Source organism: Salmo trutta, chromosome 10, assembly GCF_901001165.1.
Source record: "Salmo trutta chromosome 10, fSalTru1.1, whole genome shotgun sequence".
NCBI lineage: Eukaryota > Metazoa > Chordata > Actinopteri > Salmoniformes > Salmonidae > Salmo > Salmo trutta.
This window is the reverse complement of record NC_042966.1, coordinates 8,767,140-8,791,862: the sequence shown is the minus strand read 5'-3', so window position 1 is coordinate 8,791,862 and position 24,723 is coordinate 8,767,140. Positions and strand designations below refer to the sequence as shown.

The 24,723-nt window shown below is 46.7% G+C and overlaps 2 protein-coding genes across 4 annotated transcripts in view; one reads left to right on the top strand and one right to left on the bottom strand.

The window, feature by feature from the left end:
- The window catches only part of LOC115201053 (proto-oncogene Wnt-3), a 39,840-nt gene extending 24,905 nt beyond the window's left edge, over positions 1 to 14,935 (top strand). For 2 of the 3 annotated variants that reach the window (XM_029764279.1, XM_029764282.1), the window contains exons 2-4: positions 7,528 to 7,769; positions 10,780 to 11,045; positions 12,446 to 14,935. In XM_029764279.1, coding sequence (XP_029620139.1) covers positions 7,528 to 7,769; positions 10,780 to 11,045; positions 12,446 to 12,925 — 988 coding nt within the window. In that variant the 3' untranslated portion in view covers positions 12,926 to 14,935. Of the gene's footprint in view, positions 1 to 677; positions 777 to 7,527; positions 7,770 to 10,779; positions 11,046 to 12,445 lie in introns of those variants that run through there. The other variant, XM_029764281.1, reaches the window with a different exon arrangement.
- A 154-nt stretch (positions 14,936 to 15,089) lies between these two features.
- The window catches only part of LOC115201052 (vesicle-fusing ATPase), a 49,685-nt gene continuing 40,051 nt past the window's right edge, over positions 15,090 to 24,723 (bottom strand). Inside the window, exons 15-22 of the mRNA XM_029764278.1 lie at positions 22,036 to 22,169; positions 21,880 to 21,946; positions 20,166 to 20,245; positions 18,936 to 19,070; positions 18,658 to 18,771; positions 16,785 to 16,840; positions 16,612 to 16,677; positions 15,090 to 16,491 (exon numbers count right to left, since the gene is read on the bottom strand). Coding sequence (XP_029620138.1) covers positions 16,656 to 16,677; positions 16,785 to 16,840; positions 18,658 to 18,771; positions 18,936 to 19,070; positions 20,166 to 20,245; positions 21,880 to 21,946; positions 22,036 to 22,169 — 608 coding nt within the window. The 3' untranslated portion in view covers positions 15,090 to 16,491; positions 16,612 to 16,655. The remainder of the gene's footprint in view (positions 16,492 to 16,611; positions 16,678 to 16,784; positions 16,841 to 18,657; positions 18,772 to 18,935; positions 19,071 to 20,165; positions 20,246 to 21,879; positions 21,947 to 22,035; positions 22,170 to 24,723) is intronic.

The window sequence follows — 24,723 nt, the reverse complement described above, 5'->3', positions numbered from 1 at the left end:
TTAAAATAATTAAACTGTCTACCAATGCCGATGACTTCTATGCCTACTTACAATTATCATTCCCTGGTCGCCGGTTTACCTGGGCAGGGGTCACTGGGTAAGAAACGTTTTAAAACCCCTAACCGAGCCCCGAGCCAAATGGCCTATCCTTGCCAGAGAGCGTTAGCTTAAATTCATTGTCGATCTAATAATTGAAAACTGAATCGACCCCAACACTGTAACACTGCTTGCGCGTCTTATATTATAACCTTGCAAGGCGAAAGGTTACAATTTGTGGTATATTTTCTTGTAGGCCAAATGTGAGGAGAAGATTAAGAGCAGTAACAAAAGCGCGGGAGGAAACGGACAGCATGTACCTGTCTCGGCTGTTTCCCTGTTATGTGCAGTCCATCTGTCCGGTTTGGTAGGGTGTGTACTATCCAGGATCCTTGGGACTTCCCTACCCACTTGAAGTTGACATTTAAAATGGTTAAGGTTAGGTAAGGTTTAGGGTGCGGTACTGTCCTGTCTGGATAGCGCGTGTCGGTTTGCTCTTGGTTTGTTTTTCAAATATCACATAGGCTAGTGGTGATTCTATTTAATATGATATCGGTTTGGTAAACCTTTAGAAGCCGAAGTAGGCTAACGCTAGCGACTTACTTGATCGAATGATCCTAACCTGTCACGTTCATCCTAACCTAAATGTGGCGCCATGTCGATGGACGTTAGGTTAACTCGTTGACTGACATTTCCTACAGAGTGAAAAATGTGTTGGGACAGGCGATTTACGTCAACAAGTAAGTAAGCAATAGTGGACCAAGCAACCACAAGTTGTACCACTAGTATCTGAAGTGTTCCTCATGAGGAGGGCTACAACGAAATGCTGAGTTGAGCTATGACGTTATCAACAAAAACATAAAGCTTTCTTGGAAATCCTAAGTAGGCTTAATTAAAATGTGTCTAGGCTGCTAATATAACGACTGAAGCAATTAAAAAACACCAAATTACATAGTAGGCCCGCCTTTCAGTGTCCTGTTCTTGTATTGAATAGACGTATTATGGCAGTAGGGATGGATGGGTGACGAACTAACAGTATTGGTGAATTTAGATATCCTGCCTAGTTATCACATGGCTAACTTTAAATGAAAGAGAATAGGCGTATTGAGAGAAGAAAGGTGTTGACATGGTATATAATAGCATTATCATAATGGCATCATTTTCAGGAATATGCCTACTCACTTTACAAAGTCAGCCTATAGGCCTAATACCACTGAGTGATTGCACATGTTACAGTTGACATTGGTCTCATACTATTGGAGATGAGAAGGGCTACACATGTTACGTGATTATCCTTGACTGGCGGTGAGCTGAATACGTGATTGGGAGGTCAAAGTGATGATAGGATAGGAGTTCTAGCTGGTCACAGACTTCAAACCCACTCTGACAGGCCACCAAGCTCAAGGCAGTGAGGTCAGATGTCATGCATTAGCTAGTTCAGAAGGGGCGCAGTGTTTTCTGTGCCTCTGGACACGGAGTACCTGTCACAAAGGGAAAGTTCATCTGTCTGCTCTTAGACAAGTACAACATTTTGACCCCTGTGGCGTAGACCTCCTACGGAAATGGCTGCAAAGTATTCCAACCTCACATAATGATTGAATCAAAGGTTATTCAGCAACAAACGGGAGTGTTGGAGCAAACCTTCGTAGGAGACATACGGAGCGGAATCGCAACCTTCACAGAGGCTTTTCCCCCTGTGAAAATATCCATCATAGATATGTCCAAATTTCAACTGTTCTGCGGTGTGTGGTGGAATCCCTTTGTTTCCTCTTCTTGGTGTCGGTGGTTTACAGTGGCCCATGTGCTCACATCAGGTTGGTTTTGATACTGAGAACCCCCCCCAACCAGCAGCAATAAACCCCCCAAGGCCAGAGGAGGCCCCGCAGTCATAGACCTGCCTAGGCATGCACCTGCCAAGCCCCACAGTTTCTGCTCCTCTGTCTACTCCCCTACAGCGGATTCCCCCGGCATTCTGCCTCTGTCGGCTAAGGCCCTGCTGTGTCTGTGCTCCTCTCCCACTCGGTTGAGACACGTCGTTCCTGGCTTCCAAGAAGCTAGGCGAAGCAGGCAGGCTCCGCGTGATATACGCACAACGCTCTGTGTGCGCGCGATACACCTGGCACCCACAGACTTCCCCCTCAGGTATATGACTCTCATTAGCACCTAGCCAAAGACACCCCTTGCTTTCATCTCAACCGTGTCCGTCACAGACAAAGTGAGGCGCATCCTTTATAAACAAAATAAGACAGACACGCAGAGCCTCGGCATGTAGTCTAAACACGCTATGTCCACAAGAAAGCCCCGTGTGGTTAAGTAATTGACTTCATCAAGACGTCCACACGTTGCCTCCGAAACTGGTGCGTCACCACTGCCGCAAACACACCAGGGAGAGGGGAGGCGAGCCGATTTGCTATTGCCATGCCAGGGATTGGCTCCAACACTGCAGGCAACTCCGTACAGGGGCCAGGGCGTCCACTCAGGTCCGCCCCATGGCAGACTGGGTGATTAATGGGCAGTAGCACAGCTAGCAGACTGTGTAATTACGCTACTTAGTCACTCAGTCACTCCAGACAGAGTGAAGTCAGCAACACTTGAATTCAGTGGGATTTCTGGGATTGGCAGATGAATTGATACGTTTTGTTGCTCGCGCCCGAGCAAATACGGCCTTAAATGAACGGATAAGAGAAAGAAAATGGATAGGTTAATAATGATTACTCCCAAATTACCAGCAAATCAGTCAGAAGTCAGTTTTCGTGCGAGGGAACATGAAATGTTAGGAAACTATTCAGTTGATCTCATTGGGATATGTATTTGTGAATACGAACACATATTTCAGGTGCGTTTTAAAAGAACAACCCCAAGCACATGAAGTAAATTAGCGGTCTGAAACCTGGGTGAATGCAGGTGAAATTATTGTAGCTTTACTTGGCTGGCATATTTTTGTATTTTGAAATAGGACTGCTTACTATAAGGGACCTTGATATAGTCACCAGTCTTGCCTCACATCTTTATTAAGTCCAGAAATTGCATGAGCTTTCTGAACATTATAGGTCAGTTAGTACCACATGTGGCAGACCAGGCGTTGATGGCTGTTGATGGCCTCACATGTTCCTTCAGCTCAGCTGCATTAATAGCCAAGCCATTCAGCCTGCTGTCTCAGTGGGTAAGCCCCATTGGCAAGCAGTGATACATGGGAGCCTGCTGTAACAATGCTCACCTGTATTCCAAAGGAGATCAAAAAACAAAAGTGTGTGGCAGGAGGAGGAGGAGGGAGGTGGGGGAGGGGGGTGGGGGAGAAAGCAAAGCGCACATGAGCTGTGAACTTTTCTGAGGGGGGATTTTTTTCCCCCTCTCACTTCAATGGCTTTTGTGTCAGGGTGGGGTGGGGTGCAGCGGCGCACTAATCTGTCAGAGTCAGAGGCTGCCGTGATAGGGTTGCGCCCCGCGGGGGGCCTGAGGTCATCCCGAGTGGCGCTCTGACCTGATCAGCACCGATTGTTCCCCTATGATCCTCTCCCTCTCTCTCTCTGTCTCCCTCTTTCTCTCTCCCTCTGCCTACCTCTTTCTGTCTCCCTGTCTCAAGGCCTCCAGCGGCACTCAGACAGCCCAGGCTCGGCAGTGTGTCAGAGTGTCTGCAGTTACATTGGCAAGGCATGTCTCGCTGATCCTGCTGCCGTGTAGTGTGGTGTCGCTGGCCCTGTCTGGGGCCCCTGGATTCTCTGTCTTACAGCACATACAGTACACATTCTCTCTCAATCTCTCTTGCTCACCTTCTCACACACACACACACACACACACACACACACACACACACACACACACACACACACACACACACACACACACACACACATACACACACACACGTGTGCATTAGCTGGCTCTCATCTTACACTCAAACACACAGTCACAGTTGTACTTAAAATGGGCCAGGGAATTACACACATAAAATCCAATGCTGTGTTCCAGCTGTATCACACTCTATGTATGTCTATATATGCTGATAAAAAAGCAGTTTAGCAATGTCATAAAACAGATAAGGATCGTGAATGTTCAGTCTCTGAATTAGCTTAGAGTACGTAAAGATGCAGTCTGGGATCTTAAGCACTTACAAATTCGTAACATATTGTATAAATTGGAATTTGTAAAATATCTGCCTGAAACTGGAGCCTCACTTTAAAATCTACAGCAATGCAGATGTGGTGCATGGGGGATTGCGCCACATCGCATACAGATGCAGGATCTTAATATGAGCCAGTTTGCAACAGCGGGAAAATAATCCTGCAGCAACAGGAAATGTGAATGATTATTATTATAAAACATAATTTTTTATTTTACCCCCCAATTTTGATCTTGTCTCATCTCTGCAACTCCCCAACGGGCTCTGGAGGCGAAGGTCGAGTTATGCGTCTTCCGAAACATGACCCACCAAACCGAGCTTCTTAACACCGGCTCGCTTAACCCGGAAGCCAGCTGGACCAATGTGTCGGAGGAAACACTGTTCAACTGATGACCGAGGTCAGCCTGCAGGTACCCGGCCCGCCACAAGGAGTCGCTAGAGCGCGATGAGCCAAGTAAAGCTCCCCCGGCCAAACCCTCCCCTAACCAGGACGATGCTGGGCCAATTGTCCGCTGCCCTATGGGACTGCCCTATGGGACTCCCGATCATGACCGGTTGTGATACAGCCCTGGATCGAACCCGGGTCTGTAGTGATGCCTCTAGCACTGCGATGCAGTGCCTTAGACCGCAATAAATGTGAATTATTATGTGGATTATAATTAATAGACATTTTTTGTAGGGGTTGATACATTTTTCATTTGTATTTTCTTAACCTTGAATACACTACTAAGTTTGCATTTCCTGGTGTGCAGGAAAAACCTCAAGTTAAGATTCTATATCTGTAGGTAAGGTAAGGGCGTGTTTGTGAGTTTATGAAAGTGGCTTACACTTGTGAATAAATAAACAATAAAACTACAAAATTCCATAACTACTTTATGGCAAACATAACAGCTTCTGTAAGATGCCGTGCAGTTTTGTTTGAGCTTGTCATCACAGTAAGCATGTTAAAACATGGACATACCTCCCCCTTATCTTAGGAGAAAAATCTGGCAATTAAAATTAATTACTTCAATGAAACTATAATGGTTTCTGGCATCCCTGGCTGATCTGGGCTGTCTCGTTGTGGTGATTAATCCATGTTTAGGCACATCTAAACTCAGCAAAAAAAGAGATGTCCTCTCACTGTCAACTGCGTTTATTTTCAGCAAACTTAACTTGTGTAAATATTTGAATGAACATGACAAGATTCAACAACTGAGACATAAACTGAACAAGTTGCACAGACACGTGACTAACAGAAATGGAACGATATGTCCCTGAACAAAGGGGGGGTCAAAATCAAAAGTAACAGTCAGTATCTGGTGTGGCCACCAGCTGCATTAAGTACTGCAGTGCATCTCCTCCTCATGGACTGCACCAGATTTGCCAGTTCTTGCTGTGAGATGTTACCCTACCAAGGCACCTGCAAGTTCCCGGACATTTCTGGGGGGAATGGCCCTAGCCCTCACCCTCCAATCCAACAGGTCCCAGATGTGCTCAAAGGGATTGAGATCCGGGCTCTTCGCTGGCCATGGCAGAACACTGACATTCCTGTCTTGCAGGAAATCACTCACAGAACAAGCAGTATAGCTGGTGGCATTGTCATGCTGGAGGGTCATGTCAGGATGAGCCTGCAGGAAGGGTACCACATGAGGGAGGAGGATGTCTTCCCTGTAACGCACAGCGTTGAGATTGCCTGCAATGACAACAAGCTCAGTCTGATGATGCTGTGACACACCGCCCCAGACCATGACGGACCCTCCACCTCCAAATCAATCCCGCTCCAGAGTACAGGCCTCGGTGTAACGCTCATTCCTTCAACAATAAACGTGAATCCGACCATCACCCCTGGTGAGATAAAACCGTGACTCGTCAGTGAAGTGCACTTTTGCCAGTCCTGTCTGGTCCAGCGACGGTGGGTTTGTGCCCATAGGCGACGTTGTTGCCGGTGATGTCTGGTGAGGACCTACCTTACAACAGGCCTACAAGCCCTCAGTCCAGCCTCTCTCAGCCTATTGCAGACAATCTGAGCACTGATGGAGGGATTGTGTGTTCCTGGTGTAACTTGGGCATTTGTTGTTGCCATCCTGTACCTGTCCCGCAGGTGTGATGTTCGGATGTACCGATCCTGTGGAGGTGTTTTTACACGTGGTCTGCCACTAAGAGGACGATCAGCTGTCCGTCCTGTCTCCCTGTAGCGCTGTCTTAGGCGTCTCACAGGACATTGCAATTCATTGCCCTGGCCACATCTGCAGTTCTCATGCCTCCTTGCAGCATGCCTAAGGCACGTTCACGCAGATGAGCAGGGACCCTGGGCATCTTTCTTTTGGTATTTTTCAGAGTCAGTAGAAAGGCCTCTTTAGTGTCCTAAGTTTTCATAACTGTGACCTTAATTGCCTACCGTCTGTAAGCTGTTAGTGTCTTAACGACCGTTCCACAGGTGCATGTTCATTAATTGTTTATGGTTCATTGAACAAGCATGGGAAACAGTGTTTAAACCCTTTATTATGAAGATCTGTGAAGTTAAGGGACGTTTCTTTTTTTGCCGAGTTTATATGCCAGCCCAATAGTGAGGCACAGGGAGTTTTAGGAATGCCATATGTCCATTACCACACACTGAACTGCACACAAACACCACACACCCAGTCAATCTTAAATCACACAGACACAGATCACATATCATCAATAGGTAAACCACAAAGGAATAACAAAGAAATGAGCGTGTGTTGTGTTTGTGTCTTGTGATTGTACATGGGGCCTTCCCCAAAGGAGAAACAAACAGACAGGTTAGTGTGTGTGTTATCTTTCCAATCATCAGGGTCTCTGGAGGCTAACAAGAGGGAGCACTTTGAAAAGTCAATATGAATAGGTCATATCCCTTCCCTGAAGAGGGGCTATTAGCTTCTGTTACTGGGGGGGGGGGGGGGGGGGGGGGGGGTAGCAGCACTCAATTCTACTGCATTAAGCACTCACATAAATTCAATAACACTCACCGAGTAAAACCAATCCCCACAGAAAAACTAAAATCAACGCCACCAGCTGCAGATCCATCTATGAGCACAGAATATATTAAACCAATGGGACAATAAAAAGCTACATTTGTATGTTGAGAGGCAATCCTCTTTTTTGGGACAATCTGCCTCTGTGGAGGGGCCTCCCCTGGCATATACTGTATAACCCTCCCTGTCACTGAGGCAGTGAGTTCAGAGAGGGCACTCTATTTTACTCAATGGCAGCAGATCCTATAGATAGATAGATTCTCCTTTAGAAAGCTGTATGGAGAGACTGTGGGAGACTGCGTAGGTTAGGCGCTAGGTAGTGATACTATGTCTGGCTGGGGTGGTATGTGACGTACTCTTTCTCCCCCTCCCTCCTCTCTCTGTGTGTTGCAGGTCCCTAGCCCTGGGGCAGCAGTACTCGTCTCTGGGCTCCCAACCCATTCTGTGCGGCTCCATCCCTGGCCTGGTGCCCAAGCAGCTGCGCTTCTGTCGCAACTACATCGAGATCATGCCCAGCGTGGCTGAGGGAGTGAAGCTGGGCATCCAGGAGTGCCAGCACCAGTTCAGGGGCCGGCGTTGGAACTGTACCACCATCAAGGACAACCTAGCCATCTTCGGCCCTGTGCTGGACAAAGGTAGGCTTCTTACTGTAACAGGACTGTTTGTCTGAAGAATACAAATATACTCCTCTCCCCAATGCCTGTATACTGCTAATGGAGGTATTTATGAGGGATATAATTTATATATCTTTGGGGGATATATGAATGACAGCCAAGTATCATATAAAACATACAAAAAACGAATTGATGTACAACAAGAATGAAATTGGACTCCTCTGTAAAAGATGAGATAATCTGACTTCAGCAGGGGTTTGCAGGTTCTAGGGGGTTTGCAGGTTCTACTTTTTCTCGTAGTGGTGATAAAAACATTAAAAAGGACATGTCAGTGAGAACACGGGAAACAAAGAATGTAAACAAGTGTGAGGAAAGTACAGCAAGCTGACATAGGAATAGAAGAACCCGTTACTCTGCAGCTGAGCACTGCCTGTCCCCTGTGCTCCGGCTGACAAATGACTCGCAGGGGAATAACAGTAATATACACCTTTCCTTACTGCAGTGAGAAATGAGCGCCGATACAAGGAGGGACAGATTACTCAACGTCCATCCATCGCTCTACCTTCAACATCGCGTCTTCTGAGTTTGTGTGTCTCCTCCTGCGTTTCCCAACCTTGTTGCCGTTTTTAGACGATGAAAGAAGGTTAGTCAGTGTTGTGAATCTCTCAAGATGAGCTCGCACGATTCAATTTGATACGCATTTGTTACAGTTGACCCACTGGAGATCATCTATCGGGCTTTTCACACTAAATACTAATCATCAACGGTCTTATTAACACTGACTGGTTGCTTTAAACAATCTGATGCAAAAACACAGAACGCACAGAAACAGAACCCGCGGGTGCTCGGAGTAGGCCTTGAAATCCCTAATGATGAAGATGGTTTTTTTTTTTGTGTTGTGGAGTGAGGCTGCTGATTGGAAATGAATTAGCCTGTGTGTCAGAGTGGAAGGGATCTGGGCAGGAATGGGCAGTGTGAACCTCCATCGCTCTCCTCAATAAAATAAATAAAAAGGGAGAGGGGAGGCCAAATGAGATTACAGGCAATAGAAAAGGGCTGGGGGGGGGCTCAGCTCAACCCCTACTGTGCATGAAGACCGGTGCGCGCCTCACACAGCCCGGCTCCCACGGACGCTCCATTCACACGCCCTTTTGACTCTGTCATGAAAACAGGCTGAAAGGGAATCTCCCAACCTACCCCGGGCCGGCACGTTGGGGTGAAGTGGAAGGAAGGCAGGGGGTGCTGGCGAGGGAGGGGGGGGCAGCCTGAGTCGGAGTGACGGGCAAGGGGTTGGCGAGGAGGGAAGGGGCCCCAGACCAGGGTGGCTATACCAGTCCACCACCACCTTAACCACTATGGGGGGAAATGGAGCGTGGAGGTGGTGGTGGTATTGGAGGATGGTGTTTCAGGGTGGTGGCAGAGGGAGGGTGTGGGGGGGGGGGTTAAGGGAATGCCAGCTCTGGGCAGAGCGGAGTTGTGGGGGCGCGAGTCGCTGGGCCCTTTGTGTGGGTAATACAGTGTGACACAAGGGAAACAAAGGCGGATTGATGGGCCCAGCAGGTAGCAGGAGCAGCGCTAGCCTTGGCTGACAACCAGAGCTCCAGGGGCCCACAGCTCACAGGCCCCTGTTGTGGAGAGCCCAGCAGGGCTTGCCAGGGTAGCTGGGACTCCCAGTCGCCTCCCAACCAGAGGTGTGTGTGATCCAATCAAACAAACATTCACAGGTTTTAGCACAAAAATGTTGCTTTATAGCTGTTTACTTAGAATGAAGCACACTGGGGGGGATGTAGATTGTGGACACTTGAGACAATTCCTTTAGTCATGGTTTTGTGACTATATATTTACAAGATGTATTAACTGATTAGATAATGTGCGACATGCTTTCATGTAGATAAGAGGTGATGGTTAATGGTAATCTAGTGACTTTTAATACGTTTCCACTTCCCTGGATTTCCCATCAGAGCAGCCATATGACCTCTCACCCTATTATGAACTTATGACCCTACTCAGCCGTTCACATGAAGGTTTCATTCAAACAAAGGATGTGTAACTTAAAATGCTAAAATCCCCCCCCCACCAAAAAACGGGTAACCTCATGAAAGGCTGTGAACGCTAATTAACTTTATGAACGCATGAAATGTCCCCTGGCAACCCAGACTACACCTTTTGCGATTATGATTCTCTCTGCTTAATGCAAATCAGCACTACAAAGACTTGTAGATCGGCTTACGCCGCAGAGTAACTAACTTCCCTGCAGGTATGTAGCAGAGAACACTACTAACTACAGTCAGTTTTAGGGGGGCTAGGCCTCCCTAGATTTAACAGTGAATCCATTGCGGAGTAGGCCCTCCCCTTACCCTCCGGGTTTGTGTGTGCGTGTGTGTGCGTGCGTGTGTCCCTGCCTGTGTGTGTGCAGTCTGAGGTGGTGCAGCAGAGAAATGGATGAGCCCACAGTAAGTGTGCTGTGATTGCGAAACAATGGTGTCTGGTTACATAATAAGCTGTTGCGCTCAAAGGAGGCGTAAGTCCATCTCTCAGCACAAACACAGCAGATGCCCTGCTCAGTTTCTACCCAGAGGCCCTGTGGGCTCTGACAGAGGGAGGGGGAGGAGAGGGGGGGACGACGACATTCCTGAAACACTACCCAGATGCAAAACGGCACACCTCAGGGATGACAGGAGGTCACCGAGATCTCACTGAGCATTAGGCCCGACTGACACCAGCCACAATAGGTTGATGTCACAGCCAGGGGACATGTCTACTGTAGCCATCACCACGACGTGTTCCAAAAATCATAGGTAGGTGAAGTTATGTTGCGAGTCAAGAGAATTTCACCGTGTTTACTACACTGATCAGAGCCTATTGTTTTAACTCCTCTCACGGACATTTCTCAGATTTTTTTGTATTTATTCTTGCGGTATCCTTTTCATTGACCCTGCCGTATTGAAGCTGGCAGCAGTGAAACTCGCTGCGTTATGATGCGGCACTAAAGATTGATTCATTTAATATACTCTCATCTTTTTCTCTCTAGCGACCAGAGAGTCGGCGTTTGTCCACGCCGTCGCCTCAGCGGGGGTGGCGTTTGCTGTGACTCGGTCCTGCGCCGAGGGCACGTCCACCATGTGTGGCTGTGACTCCCACCACAAGGGTCCCCCGGGGGAGGGCTGGAAGTGGGGCGGCTGCAGCGAGGACGCTGAGTTCGGGGTGCTGGTGTCCAGAGAGTTTGCCGATGCCCGAGAGAACCGCCCTGACGCGCGCTCTGCTATGAATCGGCACAACAACGAAGCAGGACGCACGGTAAACACTGAGGATTTACTGTACTGCACAACTAGAATGGATATATTGGTAGTACATGCTATACAGTTAACTATACAACTGTTGGTAACACAAAGCCATGCACGTAATGGAAATACACATATGTACCACAGTTTACTACACAGCCAAGCGGGATGCAGTGTATAAACTTAAGTACATTCAGTACACATATATCAGTAGATAATGATACAGGACACACCCTGAACACACCCAGGCCTGTAACTAAAGAAAGATAAAAAGCACAGTAGCAAAAATACAATGAACAAAGATCTGCTTGTTTGGCAATCGGATGGAATTATCCACAGTAAACATTACAGTACCAGGTTACTAATTCTATGACAGGAAGGATTTTGGTATTTGACTTAAGTTCAGTCCACATTTCTGCGAGTTTCTGCCTGAAAAGTAGCACTTCAACTTGAATGATTGGGTAATTATCTGATGTATAAAAAAAAATGCCCTTGCCTTTCATGCCTCCAATCCTAACTGAAATTCCCTGAGAGACAAATAACCAGAGTTAGTGTGAGGGGGAAGAGAAGGGAATCAGCTCGGACTTAAACCATCACTCGCTGCTGTCATTGCTCACTGCAATATCTGGTGAGCTACTCCTCACCGACATGCTGAGGGGCAATTGGAGAGACCACACGGCAACAAGACAGTCCTTTGATCTGACTAGACAGGAGCAGGGAGACCACAGGAGCTGCAAAATGGCAGGCAGCCCAGTCAGGACCCCTTTCTCTCTCTCAACCCTGATCCCAGCCGCCCCACCTGGCCCTCTCACGCTCCGTTGTTTACCTCGGGGCCCCTGGGAGATGCCAGGGGCCTGACAAGCCCAGGACATGATGTCAGAACTAAGAACCTTTCCACCCCTCACCGCCCCCTCTCGCCCAAAGGTGCCACAAACACCTGCCTTCCGCCGCAGCTGGGGGAATTCTGCAGCTAAATATAGTTGGGGAATTAAAGCAAAACAAATCTAAACAAAGGTGGAGAGCCAGCCGCTTTGCTGACGTAAATGCAGTGACTTCAGAATGAATTAGCGGCTGCACGCTACAAATGCCTGCCTCTGTTTCACAGCTGCCTGAGCCACACCTGTAGACCCAGCCAAGTAGCATGTTGTTCTCAACCTACAGGTCGGTACTCGGTAGTTACTAGTCAGGTTATTGATAAGAATAGTTGTTCGAAAATGGGCTGTCTGGTGATAGACTAAACAATGAGGGCGATAGACAAAACAAACATGCCCCTAGACTAAACAAACTGACACCCAGACTAAACAAATCACCATCAGACAGAATGTGTTATATTGACAAGCTACCAATCACATTTACTGTACACTGTGGTGAATTCCTCTCTCTGTTTCCTTCTCCCTCTAACTCTTTTTCTCTCAGACCATCCTGGACCACATGCACCTCCGCTGTAAATGCCATGGCCTGTCGGGCAGCTGCGAGGTGAAAACATGCTGGTGGGCGCAGCCTGACTTCCGCATGCTGGGCGACTACCTGAAGGACAAGTACGACAGCGCCTCGGAGATGGTGGTGGAGAAGCACCGCGAGTCGCGCGGCTGGGTGGAGACGCTGCGCGCCAAGTACGCCTTCTTCAAGCACCCCACGGAGCGCGACCTGGTCTACTACGAGGGCTCGCCCAACTTCTGCGAGCCCAACCCGGAGACGGGCTCATTCGGCACGCGCGACCGCTCCTGCAATGTGTCCTCGCACGGCATCGAGGGCTGCGACCTGCTCTGCTGTGGCAGGGGCCACAACACTCGGACTGAGAAGCGCAAGGAGAAGTGCCACTGCATCTTCCACTGGTGCTGCTACGTCAGCTGCCAGGAGTGTGTGCGCGTCTACGACGTGCACACGTGCAAGTGAGAGCCTGTGCGCTCGCTCGGACAGAATGATGGACCACAGCGGCCATCGCAGACACACTGCAGTCATCGCATGCATACAGACTTAAGTACAGACAGACACCAATGGGGAATGGCATTTCTGTACTGGAACTCTATACTTCTGGACCCTTGTAATACAAATGTCCCTCATATCCTTCTTCCAAGCCCTGCATCCTCCATATGGGATGGCCACATTTCCACTGGAACAATCTGTCAGTTTGACCAGTTCCCATTCCTGCAGTATTGGGCCATGACCCCTTCTTTATTTATTTCCCCCCCACACACACGGCTGTGGTACCGAACGTGAAATCATTGCAGTAACCGATGACTTTCCAGACCATTGCTATCGAATGGACATCTTTTTAACTAACACCTGATTTCACCAGTCAATCACCTGGCTGGTCAACTAAAGCAGTTCCCCAACGTCACTCCTCAATCCAAACAGTACTGAACACACGGCGGCAGCCCAGGAACCTACCACTTTTAACTACTGAGTGGGCTGTTACTGGACCCTGCCCTAAACTAAGCTACTGAGCTGATGAAACCTCCACTTTCCCAACCCCTGTATTGATACTGAACTGCAGCAGTCACCTAGCTGAGGTGCCTGGAAGATGTGCTAGAGCGTGATTTTATAGCCCCACATTTCTGAAATTTTAGCAATGGGCCGGGACTGGAGGTGGTATGCAGGAAGGGACATGTGCTCGAAACAAACATGCTTGTTTCCACTCACGGACATTTCTGTACATGTATGCACTATTCAGCTGTACACGAACTGTCTGGAAGAGGTGAAACCTTAGCAATTGTTATTTATGAGAGCAAATGCATTCTTCTTGTTGATCTCATTCAGATCAGATACTTTTCTGGAATTTCCCTTACAGTATTTGAGGAAATTATAATATGTCATATAGAAGAAAACATTCACAACAAACAGGTAGAGGGTTCAGGTTTAAAAGATCGTACTTCATTGGATTAACATTGAATTCATGCGTCACCAGGTCATTTTGCACTTGCAATAGGCCCAATGCTAATTAATAATTATACTAACAGCAGGTCATACTACAACAATGAGATAATTATATCTAACACACCGAAGGTCCATTTCATTAGGTTCCTCATAGTGCGGTGAAGTCCTTGCTCTAAGCTAAACCCTACTCACCAGTGAAATGTGATGACAAGTGGAGAAAGCAGAAAGTGTCAAGTCTTCAATAGCCCCCTTTCCTCATCTCCTTCCCTTAATTGCCACTGGATGTGAAACGTCTTAACAATAGAAGCAATATGTTGGAGACTTGTTCAGAGACTACGTGTCTGTGGGAAACAAATGGAGGAGACAAGGGTAAGAAGGTTACGTAGCCTATTGGGATACAGCTGATGTGAGCGAAAGTGTGTTTGTGCTGACTGCCAGTGACAGGGGTATGAGGGTTAGGGGGGAGGGATGGCAGGCACGTGGGATAAACTGTGAGAGGTTTCCACACAACATGTTCTGACAGTCCTACGTGCTTCCTATTCATTATATTTAACAAAAATACAATTTACCCAGGTAGTATAGGCTCCTCTCTGTGACATACGGTAGCTTAGCAACTGCGTCACCCTCTAAAAAGCCCTCCCTACAGGGCACTTTGTCGTTCCTTCCTTTCCTGCCCGCTATATCCAAAGTTTTGTACAAAGGTTAAAGTTAATAATTCCCTTTTTATTTTATAATCTGAAAATGTTGTGTTTTTATAAATATTATTTATTATACAATGTGTATATATCTGAACTAAGATTATATATTTGAAGAACAAATTACTGTCTCATGCTTTTGCTTCTTAGCCAGAGGTTCTTTTCTAATCATTTCAGTTTGTAAGTATCGATTCCTCTACATTTCCTTACCAAATCACGTATATAGACATTGCACATAACACTTTTGAACTCATTTTTAAAGGGCAAGCTGCGATGGTGCTCCAAACTGTGATAGACAGTTATCCATGCTTAATAAATAGTCCGATCCTCACTATAAACTCTAATGTCGAAAATCTGCTCTAGAATAGAACTCTGAAACGTCTGCAATTTGTCTCGATCAAGTTCATTTTCTCCCTGATAAAATCTATAGGTGAACGACAAGTGCATCTGCATCATCAATCAATAATACACACACACACTTAGAAAAGTACTGTACGAAATGTTCATGTGTCCAATTTTATTGCGATAATACAATTGCAACATGTCATAAGTTTTACAGCGTTCAAGACTTCATTACAAATAGATTTAGTGAAAAAAAAGCACGCTGGTCACTGCAAATAATGTATGCATCTGGTTGATATATCCATACATTTACACTTGAATTGTGTTTATCTGAAACAAACCTGCATACTGTACTTCTGTATATAAATGGCAGTGTGTTAGGCATGCACACGGACGGAGGGAGGCGTGCTATAATGTCTAATGTCGACATTCTCTTGTATTTTAGGGGGCATATAGCCTTTATACCGAAGTGTACTGAGACTCTATTCTGTATCAGGACTAGGAGGTAGAGATAAGGCCCATGGGTTATAACAGTCAAAAGAGTGTAGTGCCATCCTGAAACAGAACCACATCTCTCCTGTTCTATAAGGCAGACACTTTCTGGCATAAGATGTTGTTTCTGTTAGCTACGCAGGCTGAACGACTGCTCACACACACCGCAGAAATACTGAGAGAGGACCACCAGTAATGGCAAAGAGTAACAACGATATGCTTTAAACCTAGTATACCTCCACTTATCCTCCCTCTCCTCTTGTCCACAAAGAAACAGCACAGCCATCCACCAGCAGGCAAAGGCACAACAGAGGGTCTCCAGAGGTCATTCATAGAGAACAGCATGATACAGAAACAATTTCAACAGGAACATCAGGCGTGCGTGGTTGGGGGAGGGTTCCCTTATAAAATGGTCTTGGTCTGAAAATGGATCACTTTTTCCCAGTTACTATCTAATCAATATTTAATAACATGATTAAGTATCCATGACAATTATTCATAAAACAAAGAGAGTCAAAAATGAAAACATAATAAAAACCAAAGTGAGCAGAGCTAAGAGTAAAGGCTTGGAACCATCATTTCCTGGAATGATTCGAGATCTAGGCGCGTAATATCGAACACACAATAGGTCATAGGTCATCGTATACACGTTTGTGCTTACACTTTCCTCATCTAATACCTACTGAGTTATAAACATACAACCACCTTATTTTTGCTTTTTATACATAAAATCCCACGGAGTGCTAGCAGCACAGATCACAACACTTTGGATGCGTCTCTAATGGCACCCTATTCAGTGCACTTATTTTGACCAGGACCTATAGAGCTCTGGTCAAAAAGCAGTGCACTATATAGGGAATAGTGTGAAATATGAATCATAAATAAAAATTGTACACAGAACAAGTGCTTAATTCTCACTTAAATTTACACACACAGAGAGGTCGTGTTGATGAGGAAGAGGCTGGGTCAATCGGGGTTGCCATGGAAACACGAGGTACAGAGATTACACAGGGAGCGTTGGGGATGGACAGCACCCAGGCTTCCGCTCCTCAGCCACTGAGGGTAAAAGTGAGAGGGAGTTAGAAGAATAGGAAGGAAGTGAAAGAATCTGCATATTTTCTGGTTCCAACCCTACACTAACACACCCCATGCTCCACGCTTTGTTCAAGTACTTACTGGGAGAGGCAGCTACTGCTGGGCAATGCAGCTCCACCATGGACTTAGATGGGTACAGAACCCAACCTGTGGGGAGCAAGGAGACATACATTCATTCAATCCGTCAACCAACAACGAACCAAACAAGAACTAGGTGGTGTGAGGGGACGGGAACAGAAGAGTGTTCTACTTACGCTGCCTGTTCTCTCAGCAGGGTAAGGAACTTACTAACTCTGTATTCAGGATCCATCTGGAAGACACACAAACACACATGCTTGTTAGCGCTCTTTGGGCATGTGCCCATCTTTGCCTACATGTTCTATATAACCTCCGTTCCAACAACTTGTTTAAAAGTAGACTGCAGAGGTTTCTCAGTGGGCCTGGGGCCAGCACAGCACAGGTGCCTGCAGGGCTGTCTGTAATTTGCTGGGAAGGTTTGAGCGGGCGGGCTTGGAGGGGAGTGGATCAACTGTAGGGCGACAGGAGGGAGTGATACATCTGGCAATCTGAATAGTCGCAGCATGGAGAGTGGGTCTTATGCCTGGCTAACCGAGGGGGAGAACCAGCTCACAGAGAGAGAGAGAGACAGAGACAGACAATGCAAAATGCATGGTAGTACTCAACTACGGTTATCTTGACTATGGGTTAGATATGAGATGTATATGACTGGCCTCAACACGATTAGCTGTGTTCCATGAAAGAAGTGGAAAGTCATACATTACATGTAAAAGTTATAAACTGCCAAAATAAAGAAAACACTTGAGGAGTTAGGGATTTGAGAAGTTAGGGATACAAAGTTGGGCTCCCGAGAGGCAGAGCGTTCTAAAGACACTGCATCTCAGTACTAAAGGCGTCACTACAGACTCTGGTTCGATTACAGGTTGTATCACAACCGGCTGTGATTGGGAGTCCCATAGGGCGGCGCACAATTGGCCCAGCGTCATTAGGGTTTGGCCTGGGTAGGCCGTCATTGTAAATAAGAATTTGTTCTTAACCAACTTGCCTGGTTAAATAAAAGTATATTGAAAGGAAGGTGCTTCCACAGGTGTGTTTAATTAAGCAATCAACATCCCATCATGCTTTGGGCCATGTATGAAAATTACCAGTTGCCCATTATTATGGGTTACCACGGCTAGAAGAGATCTCAGTGACTTTGTAAAGAGGGGTCTCAAAGGAGCATAGGGGGTTTAAAGTGTTTGTGTCAGTCACCAGATCTCAACTCAATTGAACACTTATGGGAGATTCTGGAGCAGCGCCTGAGAAAGCATTTTCCACCACCATCAACAAAACAACAAATTATTTTCTAGTGGAAGAACAATGTCGCATCCTTCCAAAAGTGTTCCAGACACTTGTAGAATCTATGCCAAGGCACATTGAAGCTGTTCTGGTGGCCCAACACCCTATTAAGACACTTTATGTTGGTGTTTCCTTACATTTTGGCAGTTACCTGTACATTTCCAGTGGTGGCAAATAAGGTCCTCGTGTTCATGCCTTCCATTGAGGAAAGAGGTTTTGAAAAGGTAGGATTGGGCAAGAAAGGTTATGCAATAACCTGACATAAATTCTCTTTTGAATTGCCCGTAGGGTTGTTTCTGGACAGGGCCTAAGAGAGTAACAACCCTCACAACAGTAGATAAGACCTTTCCCAGGCGCCACGTGGTGTTTGCGTGTGGCTAGCATTCCTCTACAATTCACAGCATGTGAGCACATAAGACGGGGGAAGTATGCGGAGAACGGTCGGGAAAGTACAGCGATGACATTATTGGGGCTCACCACACAAATCATTGTTGAATCCAAACTGGTTTTAATTAAAAAGGTCGTAATTAATGGCGGTTTGTTTTGACTGAAACCAGACGAGAATCCATCACTCCCCAGACTGCGGTTGTCTAGGCCAAGGTTCTCCAACTCCTCACTCTGGGAGAGCTAAAGGGTGTGTGCAGGCTTTTGTTCCAGCACAGCAGTAACACACCTGAACCCACTAACCATGGTCCAGATTGAAGGAGGTGATTATTTGATGGTTAGTGCTGGGCTGAAACATGTCAACTAAACAGGGTGCGTCTCTCTCACCTGCACGGCCATTTCGATAAGCATCGTCAGCTTCTTGATGCCGATCCACACCCCTTGGCCCTTCACCGCCTTGGCAATGTCTGCCCGCTCCTTCTCCTGGAAACTACCTAGCATCTACAACAGACAGAAAAACAGTTTGAAAAACTCACGACAAATGCATTGCTACTTATCACCATCCCGACTTCAAAACTGGAGAGTGAGGCACATACATTCCCGTGTGTGTTGCCTGTGTGTGCATGTCTGCGCATGTGTGTCCGTGTGTGTGTGTCTATGCCTACCTCCAGGGCCTCGACCAGCTGCTCTCCTCTAGAGATGTTGGGGATGTGGATGGTGGTACTAAAGGCGTCCAGCATCTCCATCTCCTGCAGCACGTCCTTCCTGCTGGTGGTGCCGATGATCAGCAGCTTACGGCCCTGTGTTGGGGGGGGGGGGGGGGGGGGGGGGAACATGACACAGAGACACACGATGGATATTTAGCTCAGGGACAGATAGGACATCCTGTAAAAAAATGTAAATATTAAATGACGTGCGGAAGTGTATAAAAACCTCATCCAACAGCATGCTGCACAGCATCAAAATACAGAAAAAGGTATGGGGACATGTGTATGGGTAAGGTGGGTTCAACTACTCCCGTATATGAGCCTTGTGCCTATTTATAAAGCTTCTGCTCAGTCTCTGTGTCTCTCTCAGTGGTGGACCACATCTACCTAGCTGCTCTAGTCTAGTTGACTCAATCAGGGAAGTGGCCTGTTTCTTTCCCCAGAGGCCCTGGTCGCTCAGTCAGGGCCAGAGGAGAGGAGAGAGGGGGATTATGGGCCGTCTGCCCCCCCATGGTGCGGAGGGGGTGTTTCCCTGCATGCAGATGAGGTGCCACACAGGCGGCGGTGCTGCCAGGTCCCCCCGGCTCTCTCACAGAGCCCATTCTCTTCCGTTGTCTCTCCCCCCCCACCTCGAGAGGCAGGCCTCCCCTAGCCCGGGCTCCCCGCTGGGCCTGGAGCTTTACAACCCTGGAGAAACAGCCCCGGCTCCCATTCACACCAAGCATAACAGCCTGCCCAGACCAATACATTATCACAAACACATCTATACTGCCATATATTCCCTTACATACACACATCCAGGAGAAACAGCTCAGCTCCCATTCACACCCAGCACAAAACAGCCTGACCAAAACACTCTCGTACACATTAAACACATTTACAGCTGAACGTAGCCTAGACTAGGGCCCTACCGCCTAAAATGCCATAGAGGCCTGGCGGCTATATTTAGGAGACAAAGCTCACATGAACACGCACAGTCGTAAAGCTATATATACGATCACACAACTAGGAAACACTTTTTGATTCACTCCGCATGGAAACGACTGGGACCATAGGCATGATCTGCTGCCATCTTTCTGCCACTGTCAAAATAACAACTGGAGCATGAGCACAGAAAATGTCAAATGCTAAAGAGTAACCACACACGCGCACACATTCAAGAAGAGCCGCAGCCCACAGAACACTCACCTTGGGAGGGGGTTTCTTGAGGAGGACCAGCAGAGCTTGAAGGACCAGGTTTGAGAAACGAGGGCCAATCGGGACATAGTCTGAGAACAAGGACACTCGTAAATTCTCCCATATTTCTTTTAGGCTGCGTATGTATGTAATAATGTATAATACATCATTATGCTTAAATATATTTTTCAGCATATAAATGCCAAATGTGGTCAAATAACTAACTTGATTTTATAGATCTTTACTTGACCATCTTCATTGTAGGAGTTCTACCCTCTGCAGAAACGGTGCAATAACCCCTTGTATTGAAGCTCTAGCTATTTCATTTATAATAGTATTACATTTTCAATGAGCAGCACCGACCTTATACACTTTCAAGCTACACACAGCTCTCGACACCTGCCACAGTATCGTAGATTCATAAAACGTACATACTGCACTTCTTAGCTGGTCACGGGGCAGGGTTATCAGAAGGGGAATGGTGTTTCTAGCTCTTCACGGGGCAGGGTTATCAGAAGGGGAATGGTGTTTCTAGCTGGTCACGGGGCAGGGTTATCAGAAGGGGAATGGTGTTTCTAGCTGGTCACGGGGCAGGGTTATCAGAAGGGGAATGGTGTTTCTAGCTGGTCACGGGGCAGGGTTATCAGAAGGGGAATGGTGTTTCTAGCTGGTCACGGGGCAGGGTTATCAGAAGGGGAATGGTGTTTCTAGCTGGTCACGGGGCAGGGTTATCAGAAGGGGAATGGTGTTTCTAGCTGGTCACGGGGCAGGGTTATCAGAAGGGGAAAGGTGTTTCTAGCTGGTCACGGGGCAGGGTTATCAGAAGGGGAAAGGTGTTTCTAGCTGGTCACGGGGCAGGGTTATCAGAAGGGGAAAGGTGTTTCTAGCTGGTCACGGGGCAGGGTTATCAGAAGGGGAAAGGTGTTTCTAGCTGGTCACGGGGCAGGGTTATCAGAAGGGGAAAGGTGTTTCTAGCTGGTCACGGGGCAGGGTTATCAGAAGGGGAAAGGTGTTTCTAGCTGGTCACGGGGCAGGGTTATCAGAAGGGGAAAGGTGTTTCTAGCTGGTCACGGGGCAGGGTTATCAGAAGGGGAAAGGTGTTTCTAGCTGGTCACGGGGCAGGGTTATCAGAAGGAGAAAGGTGTTTCTAGCTGGTCACGGGGCAGGGTTATCAGAAGGAGAAAGGTGTTTCTAGCTGGTCACGGGGCAGGGTTATCAGAAGGAGAAAGGTGTTTCTAGCTGGTCACGGGGCAGGGTTATCAGAAGGAGAAAGGTGTTTTTAGCTGGTCACGGGGCAGAGTTATCAGAAGGAGAAAGGTGTTTTTAGCTGGTCACGGGGCAGGGTTATCAGAAGGAGAAAGGTGTTTTTAGCTGGTCACGGGGCAGGGTTATCAGAAGGAGAAAGGTGTTTTTAGCTGGTCACTGGGCAGGGTTATCAGAAGGAGAAAGGTGTTTTTAGCTGGTCACGGGGCAGGGTTATCAGAAGGAGAATGGTGTTTTTAGCTGGTCACGGGGCAGGGTTATCAGAAGGAGAATGGTGTTTTTAGCTGGTCATGGGGCAGGGTTATCAGAAGGAGAAAGGTGTTTTTAGCTGGTCATGGCAGGGTTATCAGAAGGAGAATGGTGTTTTTGCTTTATGAGCATTTTGTTCTCTGTTATAACCCTGAACTTAAAAGGATACTTAAAAAAGAAGAATGGTGTTACCACAATGCAAGCAGAACCTTACCCAGCAAGCGCTCAATGTCATCTACCACTACACAGCTCAGCTGGGACTTGTAGGCATCTTCAAATATCTGGAACAAAGAGGGTTAAGAGGGGTGAAGACGCAGGTACTGGCACAGTGTGTGTGTGTGTGTGCACGTGTGTGTATCCCTTTCCTCACCTTCTTGATGGCCTGGCACTTAGCGATCTCGGAGTGGCCAATCATCTTGTCAGGAGAACAGATCTTTATAAAGGGGAACTGGGATTCCTCTGAGATCTTAGCTGCCAGAGCCGTCTTTCCACTGTTGGGGGGACCTAGGTGAGAGAGCATAGCATACTATAATATATATAAATATATATAAATAAATAAATAAATATAAACCCCATACTCCCCATAGCCGACGTGAGTAAGACCTTTAAACGGGTCAACATTCACAAGGCCGCAGGGCCAGACAGATTACTAGGAGGTGTACTCCGAGCATGCGCTGACCAACTGGCAAGTGTCGCCACTGACAAAAGGTTCTACAGCTGGACCATCGAGAGCATCCTGACTGGTTGCATCACTGCCTGGTATGGCAACTGCTCGGCCTCCGACCGCAAGGCACTACAGAGGGTAGTGCGTACGGCCCAGTACATCACTGGGGCCAAGCTTCCTGCCATCCAGGAACTTTATACCAGGCGGTGTCAGAGGAAGGCCCTAAAAATTGTCCAAGACTCCAGCCCCACTAGTCATAGACTGTTCCCTCTGCTACCGCACGGCAAGCGGTAACGGAGCTAGGCCCAAAAGGCTTCTGAACAGCTAATCAAATTGCTACCCAGAGTATTTGCATTGCCCCCCCCTCTTTTACGCTTCCGCTACGCTCTGTTTATTATCTATGCATAGTCACCTTAAATCTACCGTAATTTCCGGACTATTGAGCGCACCTGAATATAAGCCGCACCCACTGAATTTAAATGTTTTTATTATTTTGAACATAAATAAGCCGCACATGTCTATAAGCCGCAGGTGCCTACCGGTATATTGAAACAAATGAACTTTACACAGGCTTTAACGAAACACGGCTTGTAACAAAAATAAATAGGCTTTAACGAAACACGGTTTGTAACAAAAATAAATAGGCTTTAACGAAACACGGCTTGTAACAAAAAATATAAAATTTGCAGGAAACAGTAGCCTACCAAGAAAGTCATTGGTCACCATCTTCCTCCTCCTGTGCACTGAAACCAATGAAGTCATCTCCTTCGGTGTCGGAGTTGAATAGCCTCAGAATTGCTTCATCCGATATTGGATCGTTTTCATTGTCGCTCTCGTCACCGTTTGACCTTAACCCGTTCGGCAATTCCATTGGTCTAATGAAAGCTTCATGCCGCCAAAAAACTGAGCACGTCACAGAATGTGTTTTTAAAAAAAAAATTGTTATTGAAAGCGGGAAAAATCAATATATTAGCCGCGTCATTGTTTAAGCCGCGAGGTTCAACGCATGGGAAAAAAGTTGCGGCTTATAGTTCGGAATTTAATGGTACCTACATGTACATATTACCTCAACTAACCGTTGCCCGAGCCCATTGACTCTGAACCGGTACCCCCTGTATATAGCCTCGCTATAGTTATTTTACTGTGGCTCTTTAATTATTTGTTACTTTTATTTTTTACTTAAAACTGCATTGTTGGTTAAGGGCTTGTAAGTAAGCATTTCACTGTATGGTTGTATTCGGCGCATGTGACAAATACAATTTGATGGTATTTTATTTGTACTAAAGGAAATCTGAATAATATAGTTCATAGTTATACGAGAGTTATTTCAAGGTAATGTCCCTTTTAGGAGTAAAGGAAAGAAAAATATATAGACTAAAATAGTATCAGTTGTTTGTGTCCTTGCTCATCTTTTTGTGTCTTGCACTAACCCCAGCATTTTCTTACTAGCACGGACTTTGCCGATATTTGCTTTGTTGAGGTACGTTTCACTTAATTGCGTGGGAAATGTGCTCTACATATTAAATAACATTATTAATATGAGATATGGTGGACGTAACTAGCTACCTTAACCTGTTACATCTAGGGGGCAGTAATTTCACGGCTGGATAAAAAACGTACCCGATTTAATCTGATTATTAGTCCTGCCCAGAAACTGGAATATGCATATAATTATTAGCTTTGGGGAGAAAACACTCCAAAGTTTCTGAAACTGTTTGAATGGTGTCTGTGAGTATAACAGAACTCCTATGGCAGGCAAAAACCTGAGATGCTTCTGTTCAGGAAGTACCCTGTCTGAACATTTCTTGCCCTTCTTTATTATCTCTGTCGTTTACAAAGGATCTCTGCTCTCACGTGACACTTCTCACGTCAACAATGGAGTCTCACAGCCCGGGAAAAACAGGAATGATGTCATTCAAAGCCCTGGCTGAAGCACACGAGAGCAAATGCTGAGTGGTCAGTCAATGGACTAAGCCTTAGGCGCGTGACACGCCCCGCCCCCGGCTTTTGTTTTTTTCCTCAGTTTACAGACAGGCAGATTCCCGGTCGGAATATTATCGCTTCTCTACGAGATAAATTGCATAAATATTGGTTTTAAACAGCGGTTGACATGCTTCGAAGTACGGTAATGGAATATTTCGAAATTTTTTGTCATATTTTGCGTCATGCTCGTGGCCGAGATTTAGCGTTGGGATAGTGTCTAGAACGCACGAACAAAACGTCGCTGTTTGGATATAACGATGGATTATTTGGGACCAAACCTACATTTGTTATTGAAGTAGAAGTCCTGGCAGTGTATTCTGATGAAGAACAAGCAAGGTAAGAACATTTTTCTTATAGGAAATGTGATTTTGGTGAAGGCTACACTGGGTGGGTGTCTAAATAGCTAGCCCT